Source organism: Eriocheir sinensis, chromosome 6 (genome assembly GCF_024679095.1).
Source record: "Eriocheir sinensis breed Jianghai 21 chromosome 6, ASM2467909v1, whole genome shotgun sequence".
Taxonomy (NCBI): domain Eukaryota; kingdom Metazoa; phylum Arthropoda; class Malacostraca; order Decapoda; family Varunidae; genus Eriocheir; species Eriocheir sinensis.
In genome coordinates, this window is record NC_066514.1 from 1,572,200 (window position 1) to 1,596,026 (window position 23,827).

General features: G+C 48.5%; 2 protein-coding genes and 2 long non-coding RNA genes across 11 annotated transcripts in view; 1 reads left to right on the forward strand and 3 right to left on the reverse strand.

Moving 5' to 3' along the window:
• Positions 1–1,072, forward strand: part of LOC126987619 (uncharacterized) — a 1,564-nt gene extending 492 nt beyond the window's left edge. For 2 of the 4 annotated variants that reach the window (XR_007741055.1, XR_007741052.1), the window contains exons 2-3: positions 1–191; positions 371–1,072. The exon at positions 1–191 is cut by the window's left edge and continues 288 nt beyond it. This is a non-coding gene — a long non-coding RNA (uncharacterized LOC126987619). Of the gene's footprint in view, positions 241–370 lie in introns of all 4 variants that reach the window. The other 2 variants (XR_007741053.1, XR_007741056.1) reach the window with 2 other exon arrangements.
• LOC126987297 (venom protease-like) overlaps positions 1–3,619 on the reverse strand; it is a 29,955-nt gene extending 26,336 nt beyond the window's left edge. The window contains exons 1-2 of one of the 5 annotated variants that reach the window (XM_050844190.1): positions 3,537–3,597; positions 3,342–3,378 (exon numbers count right to left, since the gene is read on the reverse strand). The gene's annotated coding sequence lies outside the window, so the exon portion shown is untranslated. Of the gene's footprint in view, positions 1–1,089; positions 1,124–3,341; positions 3,379–3,420 lie in introns of those variants that run through there. The other 4 variants (XM_050844179.1, XM_050844212.1, XM_050844201.1 and 1 more) reach the window with 4 other exon arrangements.
• Positions 3,620–5,547: 1,928 nt separating this feature from the next.
• LOC126986778 (uncharacterized) lies at positions 5,548–16,926 on the reverse strand. The gene is made up of 10 exons (XM_050843152.1): positions 16,822–16,926; positions 14,901–15,066; positions 14,205–14,325; positions 13,585–13,803; positions 12,623–13,495; positions 11,448–11,620; positions 11,111–11,265; positions 10,585–10,791; positions 9,099–9,265; positions 5,548–8,637 (listed from the first exon to the last, which is right to left on the reverse strand). The coding sequence occupies exons 1-10, from the start codon at positions 16,904–16,906 to the stop codon at positions 8,380–8,382; spliced, it is 2,424 nt and encodes an 807-aa protein (XP_050699109.1). The 5' UTR covers positions 16,907–16,926; the 3' UTR covers positions 5,548–8,379.
• LOC126987626 (uncharacterized) lies at positions 15,316–16,432 on the reverse strand. The gene is made up of 3 exons (XR_007741062.1): positions 16,077–16,432; positions 15,780–15,977; positions 15,316–15,680 (listed from the first exon to the last, which is right to left on the reverse strand). It is a non-coding gene; the product is annotated as an uncharacterized LOC126987626 (long non-coding RNA).
• Positions 16,927–23,827: the final 6,901 nt, after the last annotated feature.

The window sequence follows — 23,827 nt, forward strand, 5'->3', positions numbered from 1 at the left end:
GATAGGTTAGGTAAGGTTAAGTTAGATTAGGGTACGTTTGGTATAGGTTAAGTTAGGTCAGGTTATGTAGGTTAGGTAAGGGTAGGGTACGTCAGGTTGGGTTAGGTAAGGTTTGGTATAGGTTAGGTTATGTAGGTTAGGTTAGGGTAGGGTAGGGCAGGTTGGGTTAGGTAAGGTTTGGTATAGGTTAGGTTATGTAGGTTAGGTTAGGTTAGGTTAGGTTAGGTTAGGTTAGGTTAGGTTAGGTTAGGTTAGGTTAGGTTAGGTTAGGTTAGGTTAGGTTAGGTTTGGTATAGGTTAGGTTATGTAGGTTAGGTTAGGTTAGGTTAGGTTAGGATAGGTTAGGTTAGGTTAGGGTAGGGTAGGGCAGGTTATGTAGGTTAGGTAAGGGTAGGGTACGTCAGGTTGGGTTAGGTAAGGTTTGGTATAGGTTAGGTTATGTAGGTTAGGTTAGGGTAGGGTAGGGCCCCTTGTCGGCTGGTTGTGGGGGGCGAGGGAAGCTTAGGAGAGGATTGGTGAAGCAGTGAATCGTAGGTACAGATAGAGAAGAGAGAAGAGGATGGATAGATAGATAGAAAGATAGACTGATAGCAAAGAAAACGGGAAACGGTGAACAGCTAACACGGTAGACTTAAATAAAATCAATGACGGCAGTACGTATAAGGAACCAAGCAAATAGACAAGGATAGATAGATAGATAACAACAACAAATAGACAACGAGGCTTCAGTTATTCCAAAAGAACTCCACAAGAACAGAATATCACAGTTTAAGGCTGGATTAACGAGCACTTGAAATGACTACAGGTAGGAGCGAATGTTGGAGTTTGGGGAGATGATGGACCGAGGTGACAGCTTGGTGGAGAGTTACAGAGGGTCACAGTGGATGGGGAAGGAAGTGGAGAGGTGGCGGAGGTGGTGGAGTTGGTGGTACTGTGTTTTGCTAGCTGGTGGAGTGAACTGGCAGCTTGGTGGAGCGTTACAGAGGGTTACAGTGGAACGGGAAGGTAGTGGAGAGGTGGAGGAGGTCAGGGTGGGTTTGGTAGATGGTGGAGGTGGTGGAGGTACGGTGTGGTGTTGATGACCCCTACCGCTACAGATGAAGGACTTAACGCCACCAACGACAAAGAGGAACTGACGAGTGGAAGGAGGGAGGGAGGGAAGGAGGGAAGGAGGGAGGGAGGGAGAGAGAAGTAAGCTTTCACCAAACCCCTTCTCTCTTTCTCTCTCTCTCTCTCTTCTCTCTCTTCTCATGGTGGTGGTGGTGGTGGTTATGAAGTTATTGTAATGTGGTCTGTTAATCTATCTATCTATCTATCTATCTATATATATGTATCTTTATTTTTATTTACGTATATATCAACCTGTCTGTCTGTCTGTCTGTCTGTATATCACTCTCTATATGTCTGTCTGTCTGTCTGTCTGTTAATGTTTGCTTCTGTTTTCTCCAGTGATTACCGTGTGCTCTCTCTCTCTCTCTCTCTCTCTCTCTCTCTCTCTCTCTCTCTCTCTCTCTCTCTCTCTCTCTCTCTCTCAGACAGCAACAGTAAGGAGAGCGCGCGTAAGGTTATGTTATGGTATGTTATGTTAGGTATGTTCACGCACACACATACTTAAGATAATTATACTAAAGTACCTAATATGATAGTAAAAAATAAGAATTGATAATCATGAAATTCTCTACAGCATTATCGTACCTGTGAAATGAAGGATTGTATGGGATTGACTTAGATAGAGTCCCTCCATCTCAAAGCTCCTATTAAGATTGGTTGTTTTGTGTTCTATAACCTAACCTAACCTAACCTAACCAAAGCAACCAGTCTTGTTTTTGTTCCTGTCCTGCTTTTGACCTGTATCTGTTTGTTATATAACCTAAACTATACTACCTAACCTAACCTAACCTAACCTAACGTAACCTAATCTAACCTAGCAACCATTCTTGTTTTTGTTCCTTTGTTCTTGTCCTGTTTTTGACCTGTATTTGTTTGTTATATAACCTAAACTACACTACCTAACCTAACCTAACCTAACCAAAGCAACCAGTCTTGTTTTTGTTCCTGTCCTGCTTTTGACCTGTATCTGTTTGTTATATAACCTAAACTACACTACCTAACCTAACCTAACCTAACCTAACCTAACCAAAGCAACCAGTCTTGTTTTTGTTCCTTTGTTCTTGTCCTGTTTTTGACCTGTATTTGTTTGTTATATAACCTAAACTATACTACCTAACCTAACCTAACCTAACCTAACCTAACCTAACCTAGCAACCAGTCTTGTTTTTGTTCCTTTGTTCTTGTCCTGTTTTTGACCTGTATCTGTTTGTTATATAACCTAATCTACACTACCTAACCTAACCTAACCTAACCTAACCTAACCTAACCTAGCAACCAGTCTTGTTTTTGTTCCTTTGTTCTTGTCCTGTTTTTGACCTGTATTAGGTTTGTTATATAACCTAAACTATACTTCCTAACCTAACCTAACCTAACCTAACCTAACTTAACCTAACCTACTACAGAATCAAGTCTATCTACCCTTCATGTTCTTCTTTTCCTTTCCTTCTTTCATCCCTAAGCACCTAATGATTAAGTTTGGTTATTTGTGTTGTAAAGATTGATTTACAACCTAACCTAACGTAATCTAACCTAACCTAACCTAACCTAACCTAACCTAACTTAACCTAACCTAACTTAACCTAACCTACTACAGAATCAAGTCTATCTAACCTTCTTCTTCTTCTTTTCCTGTCCTTCTTTCATCCCTAAGCACCTAATGATTAAGTTTGGTTATTTGTGTTCTAAAGATTAATTTACTTAAACACCTGCGCCCTTTTGACTAAGCTATTCCTAGACCAATCCTGACCAAGCGCTTCGACCCGCGACGTATCTAGCACTGGCGTAAAAAAAGTGACCTTGAGTAGAGAGAGGGAGGGAGGGGGTTGCGAGATAGGTCCTCCATGCCTTTCCCTTAACACCGGGGATCGGGCGTTGTGGCGGAGAGGTATTTCCCGGCAAACTTTCACCCGTGACGTCACTCTGGGATTTTTACGGGGTCACAAAACAGTTGATGTTCCCCCCTTGACCAGAGAGAGAGAGAGAGAGAGAGAGATTGACATGCAGGCAGACAGTCACACACACACACACACACACACACACACACACACACACACACACACAAACACACACATTCATATATAATTATTATGATAGAAGTTCCCACATCGACTCAGACCACAAAACGCCCCCAGTTCGAGCCCCGCTTCTGGTGACGACCCGGAGAGATGGTTTGACGCTTCTGCAGTAACCTCTATTCTGTGGGTCTCTATCTCTGCTCCTCTCAAGCTCACCTCACTGGCAAAGGCTTCAGAGGATGTTGGGAGTAACCTCTATTCTGTGGGTCTCTATCTCTGCTCCTCTCAAGCTCACCTCACTGGCAAAGGCTTCAGAGGATGTTGACAGTAACCTCTATTCTGTGGGTCTCTATCTCTGCTCCTCTCAAGCTCACCTCACTGGCAAAGGCTTCAGAGGATGTTGACAGTAACCTCTATTCCGTGGATCACTGTCGCTCGTCACAAGCTCCCCTCCTCACCGACACAGATTTCAAAGGGTACTGACAGCAATCTCTATTCTCTTCGCGGCCACTTTCTCCTTTCTCTCTCTTCACTTTCAAACCTGAAGTGGAAGTTGCATGATCAATTACGCAATCCTAGTACTTGATCTTGTCCCCACGACCTTGGATTCTTTAACATTTGCCCAAGACTTAGCTGTTTTTCAATCTCTATAGCGCTTTCGTGGTGTCGTGGTTACCGGGCAGAGTTAGTGGTCCACAGAATAGAGCTCACTGTCAGTACCTCCAACCTGTGTCTTAGGGCCGCTTTCACCGTTTCACGTGGAAAACTAACTAACTAACTAACTAACGATTAAAACAAACAAAACGACTGTGAAAGCGGCCTTTAATGGGGAAGGGTGTGCTTGAGATGACCAGAGACAGTGACCCAAAGAAAGAAAACGAGAGGAAAAGCCTTGTGTGTTACAGGGCTTGACGGAACTGGAGAAGCATCGAATCTATATGCCCGAGTTTTAGTCTAGGCACGGGTGGCCGGCGCGCAGCCACCCGACAACCTCCCTATTGGCCTGGGGGATATTTGGGTTCCTGGGAAAACCTGGGGAGGTGAACTGCGCTAACCCGGATGTTCCTCTACACGCCCTGTGATAATGGGTTCTCACTTATTGAGGGGGCTTCGTGGTGCAGTGGTTAGCACACTCAGCTCACAACCGAGAGAGCCCGGGTTCGATTCCCGGGCGGAGTTGAAAAATTTGGGCGGCTTTTCCGATACCCTACGCCCCTGTCCACCCAGCAGTGTACCAGGTATTAATCGGGGGTTGTGTCCCGTCTCCTGGGGTCTGTTCCCTTCTCCTTCTGTCTCTCTCCGGCATATGACCACAGATGTTGCGCCGACTAAACGAAACTTTCCAACTTTATCGCTTCTTCTTCTTCTTCTTCTTTTTCTTATTATTATTATTATTATTATTATTATTATTATTATTATTATTATTATTATTATTATTATTATTGTTATTATTATTATTATTATTATTATTATTATTATTATTATTATTATTATTATTATTATTATTATTATTATTATTATTATTATTATTATTATTGGGTCAGCTGCACGGAGTCGAGCACTGAGGTCACGCGCGCCATACCATACGTCCCAAACTTTACTTTTACTTTCTATCGCTAAGTACCCAACCTATCTACCCTCTACTCTCTACCCTCTTCTTCCTCTCTACACCAATACACATCTTTATCCACATTCATATATATTTGTGTTTTGTATCTATTGTTGTATATTAAGTTTTGTTTTCCGTGGTGTCTTCCTTCCTCAGCCATCTACCACCCTATCTACCCTCTACTCTCTACCCTCTTCTTCCTCTCTACACCAATATACATCTTGATTCACATTCATATATATTTGTGTTTTGTATTTGGTGCTGTATTTTAAGTTTAGAAGAAGAGGAAGAAGAAGAAGAAGAAGAAGAAGAAGAAGAGGAAGAAGAAGAAGAAGAGGAAACAGAAGAAGAAGAGGAAAAAGAAGAAAAATAAAAACAATCCCATCAAATCCCTTTCCACCAGGGTCGTACGGTATAGGAAAGCCCATCGCTGGATTGACGAACGACCACGGGAGATGGGAACAGAAGGGGAGAAGAAGTACTTTAGAGGGAAGACGAGGAGCCGAGAGAAGGGTCACACACACACACACACACACACACACACACACACACACACACACACACACACACACACACACACACACACTTCTTGGAACGACCCAGGCCCGCCACTCGCTTTCACCGGCAATCTATCTTCACGGCTCCTCCATATCCTTACCACAGTCCCTATGCGATGATATATATGGAGAGAGAGAGAGAGAGAGAGAGAGAGAGAGAGAGAGAGAGAGAGAGTAGTAGTAGTAGTAGTAGTAGTAGTAGTAGTAGTAGGAGGAGGAGGAGGAGAAGGAGGAGGAGGACAAGGAGGAACAGTATTCTAACATTTATTACACAACTCATAAGTACAGTGTTCACAACAACAACAACAACAACAACAAACAGGTGTGGAACAAAACACGGGACGGAGGGAAAACACTAACGACACTCCCTTCAGGTTCCCTCGGGCGGTCAGGCGGTCAGTCACTCGTTCAGGCCGTCAGTCGTGAGGCTTACTGATACCTAAGTCTATATATACCAAGTCAAGTCACTCTGATTCAACACTCTACCGGTACGCGCAGGAAGCGGTCATGGTTTAATCGTGACTTGTTCGTGGTCATCCGTTCTGTGGGAATCGAGCTTAAAATTAACATGTAAATCGATCGCTTTCACTGTGGAGTCCTGAACAAGGTCAGCGCTATATAAAGATCTAAAAGGGTTACCCATTGAGCAACACGGAGCAGCGAGTAGCGGGCTTTGTTTTATTATTGTTTCCTTTTGTTTGTGACCTTAAGCTGTCTTCTTTGTTATAAAAAAAACAAAAATTCCAAAGTCCAACAACACGGCCAGCGCCATCACCCCGGAACTCTCCCTGCCTTGGAACTGTGTCTTCGTGTGTTCGTGTATATCGGCAACTCACAAACCTTGCCTAGTGCGTTATTGAAGACGTGAAATTAACGAAAACAACCACGAAAACATCCTTGGTCAACAGGGCAGTAAGGACAAAACCTGGATATTGTTATAATTCCTCCGTATAGAAGTTTGTGAGATAGAAAACATCGATAAGGAAAGTAGACAAGGCTATTCTACTTTAAGGACTATCTACTCTATCTCTATTAATTCATCCCCATCTAGTGTTTGGGCAATGTATTTCTCCGTCCCCATATCATATTTTCATCTCGTCTATGTCTATGGGGGAGGCCGGATGGTACCCCCCCCCTAATTGTGCATCCCTTCCTACCATTGTATCTATAGCTTCATGGTGCTAACTACACATGTATTAATAGTTGTATAATCAAACTCTGCCCTGCCTGGTGGTTGGGATGGCATGTTCCTCCCTTCCTTGTTTACCTGGAAATATACGATCAATCAATCACCTTGCCCCGTCATCTGCGTACCTGTGCATAGGAATCTCAAGGCTGTTCCCTCCCACTGTTTTCTATACGCGGTTCAGCTCTGGTCATCTTACTTTAGAATAGATATCAAAATGTTAGAATCGGTGCAGAGGAGGATGATTAATAGCGTTTTCAAATTTGTGTAACCTGTTTTTGGGTCGCGATCTGTAGTCCCTTATAGAGTGCTGACTACCTAAGATTTGGACGCCATTATTGTGCCTGTTTTCGCCGTGCTATAGCGTCTTCCATTTAGCGTAACCTGTTTTTGGGGTCGCGATCTGTAGTCCGTTATAGAGTGCCGACTACCTAAGATTTGGACGCCATTATTGTGCCTGTTTTCGCCGTGCTATAGCGTCTTCCATTTAGCGTAACCTGTTTTTGGGTCGTGATCTGTAGTCCCTTATAGAGTAACGACTACCTAAGATTTGGACGCCATTATTGTGCCTGTTTTCGCCGTGCTATAGCGTCTTCCATTTAGCGTAACCTGTTTTTGGGTCGCGATCTGTAGTCCCTTATAGAGTACCGACTACCTAAGATTTGGACGCCATTATTGTGCCTGTTTTCGCCGTGTTATTCAAACGCTATCACACGCTCTCGTGGTGGCAACAGGACCAAAAATGGCGCTTAAATCTTAGGTTGTCGGGACTCTATCTTTAAAGGGACTATACAGATCACGACCCAGAAACAGGTCACACAGCAGCGCCTGAACCACCGCCATATGCAAACGTTTTATTAAGGGAGTGTGGTCATTCTCGAGTCATGGCCGGGCAGGAAACAGCTACAAGACAACAGAGAAAGGCGTCACCTGACATGTTTGAGGAGTAGTCACAGGGCGTCCCTCGTCAGCTGATCGTTCCCCCACGTGTTGTGTTCACTGATGCCGGATTATCGTACTCAGAGCCTCTTATTTACCGGTTTCTGAGCCGTAGCTATTGCCAAACGACACCAATAATTAACCATTGTAACGATAACTATATATGAAGGCGGTTATTGGGGTCGAGAAGGCAGTTTTGGGGTTGAAATCGGTAAATATGGTAATCTGAGTACGACAATCTGGCAACAAACACAGAAAACGTGTCTACTCTTTTCATAGCAGACTTAAGTAAACCTGATATATAAGTCACCGGATTATCGTACTCAGAGCCTCGTATATACTGATTTCTGAGCCATCGTTATTGCCAATTAACACCAATAATTAACCATTGTAACGATAACTATATATGAAGGCGGTTATTGGGGTCGAGAAGGCAGTTTTGGGGTTGAAATCGGTATATATGGTAATCTGAGTACGACAATCTGGCAACAAACACAGAAAACGTGTCTACTCTTTTCATGACAAACTTAACTAAATCTGATATATAAGTGACCAGATTATCGTACTCAGAGCCTCGTATATACTGGTTTCTGTTAAGTTAAGCGTCAGAAACATGTAAATACTATGCTCTGAGTACGACAATCTGGCAACTTACGCCGTACGCAAGACTTGAAAATCACCGAAGTTACGCATGACTTACGCAAAAAACGTAAGACTTGACAGGTATTTATATATACTTATGTGTGATTAGGCTGCTTATCGTTAAAAGAATCTGGCAGCCCCGTGTAACCTCACTACGCTTGTCATGGTTCTCTGGGTCATTCAGATAAACGTAATTTCATTCCTTTCTCGCATAATTACCGGGAAATCCATAAACCCAATCATAATATCACTTCAGCTTCAGCGTCACCCAATCAGTCGCTTGTTCACTACGTCTATAACAAAACACCAATGTCTTCAAAACTACGTGAACTCATCGTTGACCTTCTGGACGTGGTGGTAGACCCAAGGCGTCCGGTGTGCCTGCTGGTGCCCGGAGTGAGCCGAGAAGCCCAGGGCGCGAAGATAGGCCGCCTGCACCCACCCCGTGAAGGCGGACACGCGGGCGTATACGCTTGGCCGCGCGGGCGAGGAACAATCCCGCGACCATGATACCAACCCCGCCAGGAACCACCGCCCGCCGACCTCACAGGACAGCGGTGACCCTCCGTCCAGAGTGCTCTGCAGGGGGGGAGAGGGGAGAGTGAGGCGAGGGGAGTGTTGAAGAATAACTCTTAGGTGAAAACGCTAATTATTTCGTTGTCTGGGTAGGCGGTGGCTGAGTGGTAGCGTGCTGGGCCCACATTCACCGCGTGATGGACGACGCGGGTTGAAATCCCCACGCTACCACCTGGGATTTTTCAGTCACCGCCGAGTGGCTTAAAACTACCCACATGCTGTCCTGAAGACCACCCATCAACCCGGACTCTAGAGGAAACCGTCCAAGTGAATCAAGAAGGAGTTCCGGGGGGCAGCATGAGCCAAGAGAAGATGGCGCCACTATAAACACTTGCCTGCGCCATGACGCCTAATATATATAAACAAAAATTGTATTATTAGTATTAGTATACCGTAATATATCAACCCCTCCTCCCAGACAAGAGTGCATCGCGTAGCCCCGGCCGAGGCTATACTCTACTCACGTAACAGGCGACGCCCTGGGCCACGCCGCCACACAGGAACGAATCGGACTCCGCCAGGATCTTGGAGCCCGTGACGTGTTGCAGAGCCTCGCGGCACTCCCCGGCCTCATGCAGCGGCACGGACAGTCTTCTCAGCACGCCCTCAGATGGCACGCCGCCCACCACCTCTGCGGGTTTCAGGTCAGAAATGATTTTTTTTTACAACAAAGGAGACAGCTCAAGGGCACAACAAAGGGAAACAATAATAAAAAAAGCCCGCTACTCGCTGCTCACAAGAAGAATCTAAAGAGGTGGCCGAAAGAGAGGTCAATTTCGGGAGGAGAGGTGTCCTGATACCCTCCTCTTGAAAGAGTTCAAGTCGTAGGCAGGAGGAAATACAGATGAAGGAAGATTGTTCCAGAGTTTACCAGCGTGAGGGATGAAAGAGTGAAGATGCTGGTTAACTCTTGCATAAGGGGTTTGGACAGTATAGGGATGAAAGAGTGAAGATGCTGGTTAACTCTTGCATAAGGGGTTTGGACAGTATAGGGATGAAAGAGTGAAGATGCTGGTTAACTCTTGCATAAGGGGTTTGGACAGTATAGGGATGAAAGAGTGAAGATGCTGGTTAACTCTTGCATAAGGGGTTTGGACAGTATAGGGATGAAAGAGTGAAGATGCTGGTTAACTCTTGCATAAGGGGTTTGGACAGTATAGGGATGAAAGAGTGAAGATGCTGGTTAACTCTTGCATAAGGGGTTTGGACAGTATAGGGATGGAAGAGTGAAGATGCTGGTTAACTCTTGCATAAGGGGTTTGGACAGTATAGGGATGAAAGAGTGAAGATGCTGGTTAACTCTTGCATAAGGGGTTTGGACAGTATAGGGATGAAAGAGTGAAGATGCTGGTTAACTCTTGCATAAGGGGTTTGGACAGTATAGGGATGAAAGAATGAAGATGCTGGTTAACTCTTGCATAAGGGGTTTGGACAGTATAGGGATGAAAGAGTGAAGATGCTGGTTAACTCTTGCATAAGGGGTTTGGACAGTATAGGGATGAAAGAGTGAAGATGCTGGTTGACTCTTGCATAAGGGGTTTGGACAGTATAGGGATGAAAGAGTGAAGATGCTGGTTAACTCCTGCATAAGGGGTTTGGACAGTATAGGGATGAAAGAGTGAAGATGCTGGTAAACTCTTGCATAAGGGGTTTGGACAGTATAGGGATGAAAGAGTGAAGATGCTGGTTAACTCTTGCATAAGGGGTTTGGACAGTCCAGACCCCTTATGCAAGAGTTAACCAGCATCTTCACTCACAACTCCAGACTCCCGCCACGACGTCGGCGCAGCAATCGGCAACAGTTTCAAGACCTCTTCCAAGACATGCCCGACCCTTTCACATCAACACCCAAGACCTCGTGTACCCTAGAGTCGTGGTTAGTCGTGCCCCGGAGTCGGCACAGTGAGAACGGGGCTTTAGAAGGTCCTGAGGAGAGGCCGCGACACTCACCTGCGTAGTCTGCGTTGTGCGTGAAGGAAGGCGTTTGGGAGTAGGCCATCTTGTGGGAGGGAGTCTGGGAGGGGTCGGGGAGAGCGCCGAGGCCGTACCCTACCACCATGCAGCGGGCCGAGGTGGGCATGATGGCGTCCTGCTGCGCGAGGCATATCAGACACACGTTGTCAGTGAGCGTGGCTCTGTCCCTCAGCTTGATCAGGCCTGGGAAGCAAGGTCGGTATGACAAGACACTTAATACAAATCTACAAATTCTTGAGCAAAATGGAAGAAGTAGACAACGAGGAGTTACTACCAAAAGAACATAAGAGGACATTGTAAAATATTGAGGAAGGGAAGATGCTTGAGAGACATAAGGAAATATAGCTTCCCGCAAAGAAATATAGAGGTTTGTGCAAAGCTTTAAGGAGAAGTTGGATAATTATAGATACGGAGACGGGACCACACGAGCGTAAGCCCAGACCCGGTAAAACTTCAACTAGGTAAACACACACACACACACACACACACAGACACACGGTACCTATGTCGTTGACGTGCGCGCCCCCAGACGTGTAGTGTTCAGGGTGCGTCGCTACCTGGACGATGGAGTGGAACTGTATCCCATAAGGCAGGTCATCCCGTAGGTTACTGTCCCCCAGCACCACCAGGTATCCAGAGAGGTTCTTCTGGTCCAGCCTGCGGGAGACACACAAAGGTTGGTAGCCTCAAACGAGTGTGTTCTTATGTGTTCTTGGGTTGCGAAATGTCTTATGTCTTACCCGTAGTGTCGTTGAAGAGAAAAGCTGACGTGGATGTCCTGACTACACGACTGTCAGGCCCACACACACACACACACACACACACACACACACACGCACCTCTTGAGACAGGTGGCGGTGGTCAGCAGCAGGTCGGGCTCCAGCAGGGCGCCGCTACAGATGTACTTGTCGCCGCCGGGTCGCCGCTCCATGACGGCCGCCACCCAGCACCACTCCAGCGTCGAGGCCGTCACGCCGCCCAGGATGCGACTCACGCTGTTGGGCTCGGGCATCTGTGGGGCAGCGAGGGTCAGTGCCAGGCTCCTACACCCTCCCCTGCACACACACACACACACACACACACACACACACACACACACACACACACAGACCTCCTTCCCCTCCCTCCCCCCCTGCACACACACACACACACACACACCTGGTAAATACTGCGTCTGTATGTTTTACAAGCAAACCCTCTTTGTCACGCGCGTCGTCGCCGCTTGGTCACCGCCGCGGCTCCTCGCAGCAGTGACGGCGGCCGCTCTTCGGGACGGGAGTGCGTCGAGAGGAGAGTTGCGCGTGTTTGCGTGGTGACAAAATCACATAATAAAAACGTGGTAAACTCGGGACCCGTCCGGTGAGCTACAAGAGAGTGGTGCGCGTCAGGCCAGCACTCTGTGCGGTGACCCTGACCAAGGTGATGAGTTCCTGAGGTAATCACGGCTAATCACCCTTTGAAAAGCTTGCTGGGTAGGCGCTGAGCTGGGCTGGGGAAGCAGACAGCAGATGTTCACAGACGATGTTACAACGGCCTGTCAGCATGTGACAGCCTGACTCGCGGCCCGGCAGGCTGTGCAGGTCATTCCGGCACCACCTGGCAAACTCTTTGTTGCCGAAAACATGGCAGGCTGTGGCTGTGGCGCCATATTTGTACCTGAGCAAAGTTTCAATTTTACAATTAACAAAATGAAAATACATAAGAGGTGTACCCACGCATGACCACACAGACAATTGTCTACGAGCCACAGCGGCTGGAGGCTCGAGTGGCGCCGCGGTGGTGCCGGGCGTGGGAACGCGCGGAGGCAGACGCTGCGGCGCGTGTGTGACGCAGCGGCGCCGCGGCGGCGACGAAGAGGCTCGGCGCTGCAAAGCGGCGATGCACACGTCGTGTGGACGGTCCCAAGAAGAGTTGTCACCGGGCCGCGGCGGCGACGGGTGGTGCAGGTGCCGCCCTCCATGCTCAAACTTTCATAAACCAAAAATATTACGTGACACTCTGAGACGCGACTCACGCTGGGACCCTTGAAGCCGCAGATGTTGTGGTTGACGGGCGTCAGGAACGGCGTGCCGCCCTCCTCCGCCTGCTGCTGACCTCCCTGCTGCCCCCCACTGCCCCGTTGAGGTTCACTCCCCTGCTGGCTCTCACTCCCCTGCTGGGCGTCACTCCCTTGCTGGCTCTCACCCTCCTGCTGATCACTCCCCTGTTGGGCGTCATTCCCCTGCTGAGCGTCACCCCCCTGCTGAGCGTCACTCCCCTGCTGGGAGTCGCTCCCCTGCTGGGAGTCATTCCCCTGCTGGGTGTCACTCCCCTGCTGAGCGTCAGCCCCCTGCTGAGCGTCACTCCCTTGCTGGGAGTCACTCCCCTGCTGGTTATGGCCGCCTTCTGTGGTCAGGTCAAGCGCCGCAGCAGGGGTCGTCAGGTCAGGCGCCGCAGCAGGGCTCGTCAGGTCAGGCTCCGCAGCAGGGCTCGTCAGGTCAGCTGGGGTCGTCAGGTCAGGCGCCGCAGCAGGGGTCGTCAGGTCAGCTGGGGTCGTCAGGTCAGGCGCCGCAGCAGGGCTCGTCAGGTCAGGAGCCACAGCAGGGGTCGTCAGGTCAGCTGGGGTCGTCAGGTCAGGCGCCGCAGCAGGGGTCGTCAGGTCAGCTGGGGTCGTCAGGTCAGGCGCCGCAGCAGGGGTCGTCAGGTCAGCTGGGGTCGTCAGGTCAGGCGCCGCAGCAGGGGTCGTCAGGTCGGGCGCCGCAGTGGTGGTCAGCGTGGGGGCCGCGCCGCTCCCCGTGTGCCCGCTGGGAGGCTGGTCGGTGTGCAGGTCCTCGCGGGGGTACAGTGTCGGGAGGGGCGGGCCGAGGCTGGTGGTGGGCGCCTCGTGGTAGCTCTCCGTGGCCTCGGCCTGAAAAAAATACGGAGTGTTATACGACAGCGTGTCATTAGTCTGTGTGCCGTGGTGCCGGGCAGCGGAAGCTAGTCAAACAGCCATACCTCCATTACCTGATCCTCGTCCGCGGCCTCTGACGGGAGTGGAGTGACCATGAGCGGCGCGGCTGTGGTGGAGGACGTGGGTGTGGGCGTGGTGGGGGCGCGGGTGGGGAGGGTGCCGGTCCAAGGGCGCGTTACGAGGCCCACGATCCCGGTGAAATCCGTGACCACGCCTACGATGTCGATAAGGTTCTCCGGTTTCAAATTCTCGTAGTCCATCTCCTGAAGAGCCGAGGGAAGGGATTGGTGAGGGAAGGGATTGGTGAGGGGATTGGTAAGGGAAGGGATTGGTAAGGGAAGGGATTGGTGAGGGAAGGGATTGGTGAGGGAAAGGGTGATGGAAGGGGTAAGGAAGGGATGGGTGATGGAATAGATAGATAGATAGATAGATAAATAGACAGACAGATAGATAGATAGATAGATAAATAGACAGACAGATAGATAGATAGATAGATAAATAGACAGACAGATAGATAGATAGATAGATGGATAGATGGCTAGACTTAAACTGTATTAACCACAAAACTCGACACACACACACACACACACACACACACACACACACACACACAACCCCCCCCCCTCCCTCCCCCCCCCCCCCCCTCTCCCCCCCTTCCCCTCACCTCTTCCTGCTGAGCCTGCTGCAACATCTCCTCGTCGATGAGCGAGAACACATCGGTCACGGTTACGGAGGACAGCGTGGTGGTCGGCGCTACGCTCGTCTCCTTCCCCAGGGGGTTGTACCTATGGGGCGAGAACCGAGGAAGGTAAGGCTTTAGCAGTCACCCCTCAAACTGCGTGCTCCTTCCCCTCAGTGACACTAAGAAAATGGGCGTTGCAGGGCAGACTCATTAAGTGTATTTTCATTGTGTCTGTCTGTCCTGTTGCGTCTTCATTGTTAACTTTTCTTGTTCCTCGTCTATCTCTGACTGTCCGTCCATATCCTCCTGTTGTCCACTTTTACATATTGTTCCACACACACACCATCACTTAAATGTCAATCTACCCAGACAACATCCACACAAACGCATGCACACACAAACACCTTTTCTTTGTGTTCTGTTTATGCCCATGACTTTTGTAAGTTCGTCCGAATAAGTCCCCCAAAAATAGATGATGCGTAATCTGAACACAAATGCTTTGATATATATTATGAGATGGTTTGTGTGAGGGGTGATTTTTTTCTCCTTTTTCTCGCTTGGAGGGACCATTAAGAAACATGGTCCCTGCTGCTACCGGGCTAAGCGAACAAAACAGCAACGAAAATAAACTGAATGGACTTCCCACCACAAGACCGTCTGCCTCAACGCCTCACTTACTTGCAGCAGGAGAAGTTTATCTTGGGCGTGAATGCCTCCCGCAGACCATCGCAGTGCCCGCCGTCGTCATCCGGTAGGAAATCCACGTCGACGCTACAGTTGACGGCAAGCATGCAATACCCTTCCCCGGCCCGGCAGCTGGACACTCCCTGGATCACGAACAGACCTGGAACACGCACGGGAAGGAATGAGACGGGTTACAGACAGACGGACAGACGAAGAGATATACACAGACAGACAGACAGTGGCGAATGGATTAGAGGAGACAGATCCCAACAGACAGACAGACAGACAGACAGACGAAGAGATATACACAGACAGACATACATTGACTTCAGGACATCCAACCCTACCCAACATAACAAGCTCGCTATAAAGAAAAAGAAGAAGATAATAGAAGCCAGGATTTGCTAATACTTACACTCAAATTTGACGAGGATAACTGTTACTCTTAATAAATTGAAACTATTAACTTTGAGAGTAACTTCAAGGGTAAAAGTCAACCCCTTGACCGCGGATTTCCTAGCAGAAGACCTCACCAAGCTACAGGAATGGAACAAAAAGTGGCTGCTACAATTCAATGAGGAAAAATGTAAAGTCCTGTACCTTGGGAGGGGATATCCAGCACACCAATACCACATGGGAAACACTCCACTATCCACCACAGAGGCAGAGAAAGACATGGGAGTGTATGTTACCAGGCTACCAGTGAAGGGATATCCAGCACACCAATACCACATGGGAAACACTCCACTATCCACCACAGAGGCAGAGAAGGACCTGGGACTATATGTTACCAGGCTACCAGTGAAGGGATATCCAGCACACCAATACCACATGGGAAACACTCCACTATCCACCACAGAGGCAGAGAAAGACCTGGGAGTGTATGTTACCAGGCTACCAGTGAAGGGATATCCAGCACACCAATACCACATGGGAAACACTCCACTATCCACCACAGAGGCAGAGAAAGACCTGGGACTATATGTTACCAGGCTACCAGTGAAGGGATATCCAGCACACCAATACCACATGGGAAACACTCCACTATCCACCACAGAGGCAGAGAAAGACCTGGGAGTATATGTCACCAGGCTACCAGTGAAGGGATATCCAGCATACCTATACCACATGGGAAACACTCCATTATCCACCACAGAGGCAGAGAAAGACCTGGGACTATATGTTACCAGGCTACCAGTGAAGGGATATCCAGCACACCAATACCACATGGGAAACACTCCACTATCCACCACAGAGGCAGAGAAAGACCTGGGAGTGTATGTTACCAGGCTACCAGTGAAGGGATATCCAGCACACCAATACCACATGGGAAACACTCCACTATCCACCACAGAGGCAGAGAAAGACCTGGGAGTGTATGTTACCAGGCTACCAGTGAAGGGATATCCAGCACACCAATACCACATGGGAAACACTCCACTATCCACCACAGAGGCAGAGAAAGACCTGGGACTATATGTTACCAGGCTACCAGTGAAGGCCAAATCCGTGCCAATCGCAGCGGACGGGTTTAATAGCTGGAGGTTACGGGCCCAGAACAGAGCAGAATGCGTGACTCCACCGACCAACACGGAAGCATGGATTGAGAGGGGAAAACACGGCATAGCTTTGAGGAGAGGAAAACAGGAGCCGGCCGGAAAGCGAAGGAAAAAAGGAAAACACCAGGAAGGAAGGAAAAAAAGAAATTGAGCTGCTGGGGGAACTTGTATTGATGGTTTAACACGTTGGCTACCGGGGCTGAGTTTGTAGTAGTGGGATTCGAACCCAAGGACCCGGTATGAGAGAGAGAGAGAGAGAGAGAGAGAGAGAGAGAGAGAGAGAGACACACACACACACACACACACACACACACACACACACACACACACACACACACACACACACACAAACTTACCTGGATCCACGATAGGCTTAGCACCCACCAGCATCCCACCACCTCCACCACCACCACCACCACCTCCATCTCCATCCACCAACATCACCACCACACACCACGCCCACCACTGAAATAAAATAAAGGTACGTGTGTTAGCGTTTAATAACGAAGGGAAGAGGGCTTTGTGTGTGTGTGTGTGTGTGTGTGTGTGTGTGTGTGTGTGTGTGTGTGTGTGTGTGTGTGTGTGTGTGTGTGTGTTAGAGAAAGGTACAACAACTATTTCCAAACGCCAAAAATGGGGTTAATCGAGTTCTAATGAGTGTTCTTTTAGGTTCACGGTACAGAAGAAGGCTCAGACTACCCCCAGGGTCATAAAAGTACCCCTGGAAATGCCCTAAACTCCCACGAAAGACTAGTAAATTACGTGTTCTTGGTTCTAATGAGTGTTCTTTTAGGTTCATGGTACAGAAGAAGGCTCAGACTACCACCAGGGTCATAAAAGTACCCCCGGAAATGCCCTAAACCCCCACGAAAGACTAGTAAATTACGTGTTCTTGGTTCTAAATTCTAATGAGTGTTCTTTTAGGTTCACGGTACAGAAGAAGGCTCAGACTACCACCAGGGTCATAAAAGTACCCCTGGAAATGCCCTAAACCCCCACGAAAGACTAGTATATTACATGTTCTTGGTTCTAATGAGTGTTCTTTTAGGTTTACGGTACGGAAGAAGGCTCAGACTACCACCAGGGTCATAAAAGTACCCCTGGAAATGCCCTAAACTCCCACAAAAGACTAGTATATTACGTGTTCTTGGTTCTAATGAGTGTTCTTTTAGGTTTACGGTACGGAAGAAGGCTCAGACTACCACCAGGGTCATAAAAGTACCCCTGGAAATGCCCTAAACCCCCACGAAAGACAAGTATGTTACGTGTTCTTGGGCGCAGAAATGTTAAAAAATATGATTCGCCGGCCACCTGTGTTCTGGGCTCAGGGCTTACAGAAGTGGACGTGTTCCCTTAATTCTCCTTTTCTTTGAGCTGTTCCGCTTTGCATCGCTCTGTAGATCCCCATTCGCAACCCTTTTCTTTGTTATCTATTATACTTGTTACCCTTTCCCAGGGCTTCGTGGTGCAGTGGTTAGCACACTCGGCTCACAATCGAGAGAGCCCGGGTTCGATTCTCAGGCGGAGTGGAAAAATTTGGGCGGATTTTCCGATACCCTACGCCCCTGTCCACCCAGCAGTGTACCAGGTATTAATCGGGGGTTGTGTCCCGTCTCCTGGGGTCTGTTCCCTTCTCCTATAATTCCTTCCCCTTCTGTCTCTCTCCGGCATATGACCACAGATGTTGCGCCGACTAAACCAAACTTTCCAACTGTTCCCTTCTCCTATAATTCCTTCCCCTTCTGTCTCTCTCCGGCACATGACCACAGATGTTGCGCCGACTAAACCAAACTTTCCAACTGTTCCCTTCTCCTATAATTTCTTCCGCTTCTGTTTCTCTCCGGCATATGACGACAGATGTTGCGCCGACTAAACGAAACTTTCCAACTGTTCCCTTCTCCTATAATTCCTTCCCCTTCTGTCTCTCTCCGTCATATGACCACAGATGTTGCGCCGACTAAACGAAACTTTCCAACTGTTCCCTTCTCCTATAATTCCTTCCCCTTCTGTCTCTCTCCGGCATATGACCACAGATGTTGCGCCCACTAAACCAAACTTTCCAACTGTTCCCTTCTCCTATAATTCCTTCCCCTTCTGTATCTCTCCGGCATATGACCACAGATGTTGCGCCGACTAAACCAAACTTTCCAACTGTTCCCTTCTCCTATAATTCCTTCCCCTTCTGTCTCTCTCCGGCATATGACCACAGATGTTGCGCCCACTAAACCAAACTTTCCAACTGTTCCCTTCTCCTATGATTCCTTCCCCTTCTGTCTCTCTCCGGCATATGACCACAGATGTTGCGCCCACTAAACCAAACTTTCCAACTGTTCCCTTCTCCTATAATTCCTTCCCCTTCTGTCTCTCTCTGGCATATGACCACAGATGTTGCGCCCACTAAACCAAACTTTCCAACTGTTCCCTTCTCCTATGATTCCTTCCCCTTCTGTCTCTCTCCGGCATATGACCACAGATGTTGCGCCGACTAAACGAAACTTTCCCTTTTGCTCCCCTTCCCTACGTCACCCAGGGCTGCCAACCCGCCAAGCAGCCGCCCAGCCAGCCAGTCAGTCATCCCCGCTCGACTAACGGCACTTAAGACACACGCGAGGTCAGGGACGGGCAGGCAAGGGCGGGAGGAACGGGCTCACTACCGCTTGGCTTACTTCAGTGTGGGACTCTTGGATCATGTGGTTGGCCTCTAAGGGTGGGAAAGTAGGGCAAGGAAGGTCAGGGAAGGTCATGGACGGGACTTAACCAGAGGAAGTAATGGCGGAAATAATGGGGAGGATTGTTATTCATTGTGGAATGCGAGGTGTAGGGGAAGCGGTGGCTGAGTGGATAGCGTGACGGCGCCGCGTTCGGGTCGACGCGAGTTCAATCCCCGCCCCGGTGGGATTTTTCAGCCGCCGCCGAGTGGCTTAAAACTACCCACATGCTGTCCAGGAGACCACCCATCAACCCGGACTCTAGATTCTAGGATTAAAGATGAGCTCCGGGAGGGCAGCATGAGCCAGTGCAAGATGGCGCCACTGTAAACACTGGCAAGGGAAGGGAAGGAAAGAAAGGGGAGGGAAGGGAAGGGAAGGGAAGGAAAGGAGAGAAAGGGAAGGAAGGAAGGAAGGAAGGAAAGGAGAGAAAGGAAGGAAGGGAAGGAAGGAAGGAAGGAAGGAAAGGAAGGAAGGAGGAAGGAGGAAGGAAAGAAGGAAGGAAGGGAAGGAAAGAAAGGGGAAGGGAAGGAAAGGAAAGGAACGGAGAGAAAGGAAGGGAATGGGAGGGAAAGGAAAGGAACGGAGAGAAAGGAAGGGAATGGAAGGGAAGGAAAGGAAAGGAACGGAGAGGGAGGGAGGGAGGGAGGGAGGGAGCAAGTTCACAAGTTCACGAGCTCGCATTCTTTTGGTGAGTTGATGGATTGTTGTGTAAGGTTCCCCCTCTCTCTCTCTCTCTCTCATGGAAGAATAATGAGAGAGAGAGAGAGAGAGAGAGAGAGAGAGAGAGAGAGAGAGAGAGAGAGAGAGAGAGAGAGAGAGAGAGAGAGAGAGAGAGAGAGAGAGAGAGAGAGAGAGAGAGAGAGAGAGAGAGAGAGAGAGAGAGAGAACCTTACACAACCATCAATCAACTAACCGCGAGAATGCAAAAAGCTCTTGAACTTGAACTTGAACTTGATCCTCCTCCCCCCTTTTCCCTTCCCTTCCTCCCCTTTTTCTCCTCCCTTCTCTTTCCTTCCCTTTCCCTTCCTCTCCCTCCCTTCTCTTCCTTCCCTCCTTCCCTTCTCTTCCTTCCTCTCCCTCCCCTCCCTTCCCTTTCCTTCCCTCCCCTTCCCTCCTTCCTTCCTCTCCCTCCCCTCCCTTCTCTTTCCTTCCTTTTCCCTTCCACTCTTCCCTCCCCTTTCCTTCCTTCCCTCCTTCCCCTTCCCTTCTCTTCCCTCCTTTCCCCTTCCTCCCTTTCCCTTCCTCTCCCTCCCTTCTCTTTCCTTCCCTTCCCCTCCGTTGCTACCGGGTTAACCATGGCAAAATAGCCCAACTCTGTCATCGTTTAACCCAGTGGTAGCAGCGGGGATCATGTTTCTTAATGGTCCCTCCAAGCGAGAAAAATGAGAAAAAATCACCCCTCACACAAACCATTTCATAATATATATCAAAGCATTTGTGATCAGATTATGTATCATCTATTTTTGGGGTTTATATCATGGCACAAATTTGGCCCGTCGCTGCTACACGGTAAAGCCACAAATTTGGCCCGCCGCTGCTACACGGTAAAGCCACAAATTTGACCCGTCGCTGCTACACGGTAAAGCCACAAATTTGGCCCGTCGCTGCTACACGGTAAAGCCACAAATTTGACCCGTCGCTGCTACACGGTAAAGCCACAAATTTGGCCCGCCGCTGCTACACGGTAAAGCCACAAATTTGGCCCGTCGCTGCTACACGGTAAAGCGACAAATTTGACCCGCCGCTGCTACACGGTAAAGCCACAAATTTGGCCCGTCGCTGCTACACGGTAAAGCCACAAATTTGGCCCGTCGCTGCTACACGGTTAAAGGTATATGGGTATCTCAAAGCCCACAAAAGAAAACAGGAAACAGAAAACCCACAATGACGCAGCTCCCGCTAAGTGTTCCGAGAAGATTTAGAACGTGTGACTATTTTACCGAAAACGGGAACTCCGGCCCGCCCCACGCCTCTGCCCCCAGGCCTACGCCGCGACCTCGGCCACGCCCACAGAAGCGTCTGCCCAAACAGGTTCCTCCAGTTCCTGCCCAGCGCCGGGACCCCGTAAGACCGAGCGGTTCCTGTGCGCCCAGCTGGTCCAGGGTGTTTATAAACGGAGCGGAAAAAGTAAGGTCGTGTTTGCAGCGGTAAGAGTCGTGGTGGGGGGGTAGGGGGGGTAGGAGGAGTAGTGGTTGTGGTAGTAGTAGTAGTAGTAGTAGTAGTAGTAGTAGTAGTAGTAGTAGTAGTAGTAGTTGTTGTATATTGTTGTATAATAATAATAATAATAATAATAATAATAATAATAATAATAATAAGAATAAGAATAAGAAGAAGAAAAACAAAACAAAAAAGCAAAAAAACAAGAAGAAATTAAACAAAAGCACCTAAGGATCAAACATTATTATTACTAAACGAACTTATCACACAAACAAACAAACAAACACACACACAAAAAAACGTTCGTGTATAAAACGTTTACCTTGTGTGACGTCATGTTGTTATTGTTGTTGTTGTTGTTGTTGAGAAGAGAGAGACAAACAGCGTCCTTCAGTGTCTCTCAAATGCTCTTTCTTCTTTTTTTTTTTCACGGCACTAAAAAATTGGGGAAAAAATTGGTATGTAGGATTTCTCTCTCTCTCTCTCTCTCTCTCTCTCTCTCTCTCACACATATACTCAGTTCACTTACAGAAACGAAATTGATCTATGGAAAGCAAATATTAAGTTATCTCTCTCTCTCTCTCTCTCTCTCTCTCTCTCTCTCTCTCTCTCTCTCTCTCTCTCTCTCTCTCTCTCTCACACACACACACACACACACACACACCACCACACACCACTATTAAGATGAACCAGACCAGTATTGTTCAGTGGGGTCAACGTTCCCCTATCTGTACGCGGCAGTATTCAAGTAGGTCCGTGGGGTAGAACACGTATGAGACCGGATTCAACAAAGCTATAGGCAAGAATCGGTGGCTTGGGAGTCATGTGGTGAGTTCCAAAACGATAGATACATTCGAGAAGTTAGGTAAATTCATGGACGGTGAGGCAAGGTGGGTTTTGGGTCACAGAATCTGCCTTGTGTAATCCTACCGCGTTCTTGCAAACATTTCTTATAATCTCATGTCATCTGTTGTTTTGATTCGGCAACGTTATCTGTATGTGCATAGCCGAACACAACTATATAGCTACATGTCTTGAGGAAACACAGCAGAGTCCAAACGTTCAGCTCTAGTAATAATAATAATAATAATAATAATAATAGTAATGTTTCTCTCACTATACAAACGATAGGGTACGAAGCAAGACGGGGAACATTATAGAACCTTTTGGGTCAATCCAGAGCTTATTATGATTTCCTTGCCTGGTTCTTCAACTGATAGATTTCCAGTGTAATCGGTCACGGGGGAACTTGACGTAATAACAAGACGGAAAAGGCTCCTTCCCCTGCATGGAGCGCCTGGCCCCAACCAACCAACACCGCTCCTCTGCAGTCACCGGCCCTTGCAAGCACTCCCTCAACACCTCAGCGCCTAAGAACACACATTAGACAAGGCTTTCACAGGAGTTCTGGGTATTCGCAGAGGTAGTCTCATGACCCCTCTGGTAGTCTGACCATTCTTGTGTGCCATGAAGCTATAAAACACTCAAAAGAACGCAAGTGCTCTCCTGTTCGGCCTCTGAAAGTGTATGTGATGTTAGAGTCGGGAGAGAGAGAACCGACCTTTATCCACGGCACGCAAGTTCTCTTCACTGTTCACTGTTTCTCCCTCCTCAGCAACACCCACACACACAAGCACTGTCCTGCCACGCTGAGCCGGGCGTCGACGACTGTGCGGCGAGGGTGTAGCGGCGGCTGGCGGGGCGGCGGCGTGGCGGCTCAGACAACGTCCTCGGGATATGACCCTCCCGCTGCCTCTGCTGGTCAACTGGCGACATCTGGCAGTTCTCCTCCTCCGCCTAGCCATGCCTCACTTCCTCTGTTTCTTGTGTCTTATTCTATTCTATGTCTTTCCTTTGTGGCGCGATTAATTTACCAAGTCCTGTATCCTTCCTGTCTCTTCAATATCATGGGTTGGTTTATAAGACATTCGCATCTCACTTCACCTATTGCTAGAGGTCAAAGATGGGGTCAGTCGGGTTCTAATGAGTGTTTCTTCAGGTTCACGGTACAGAAGAAGGGTCAAACTACCACCAGGGTCATACAACTACCCCTGGAAATGCCCACAACTCCTACGAAAGCCTTGTCAAATAGGTGTTCTTGAGCAGCGAAATGTCTTGTTATACGACCCAATTGTTCCCTAGTCTAGTGTTCTCTTATATCCCGCCTTCAGAAAGAATAACAGGCTTCTTGTATTGACGGGGAAGGTTATTGATATCGGCCGTGGTCTTCTTCCTCGTGTAAGACTGCGGCCGCCACTTGCAAGAACAAATACCAACAGCTCTCCTTGTCTGGCGCCAGTCCACGCACACTCACTACGAACTCGGATCCCTCAATGAATTCAGAGCTTACACACCGACATTTGATAAGGGGTCCGTAGAGGTTGTATCAGTATTGCCTTGGGTAGTCTTTCGAACCTGGTAGTGATAGTCTGACGAGGCTTTTGCACCGTAAATATGAAAAAAAACTCAGAACGCGACTACTCTCCTTAGTGGT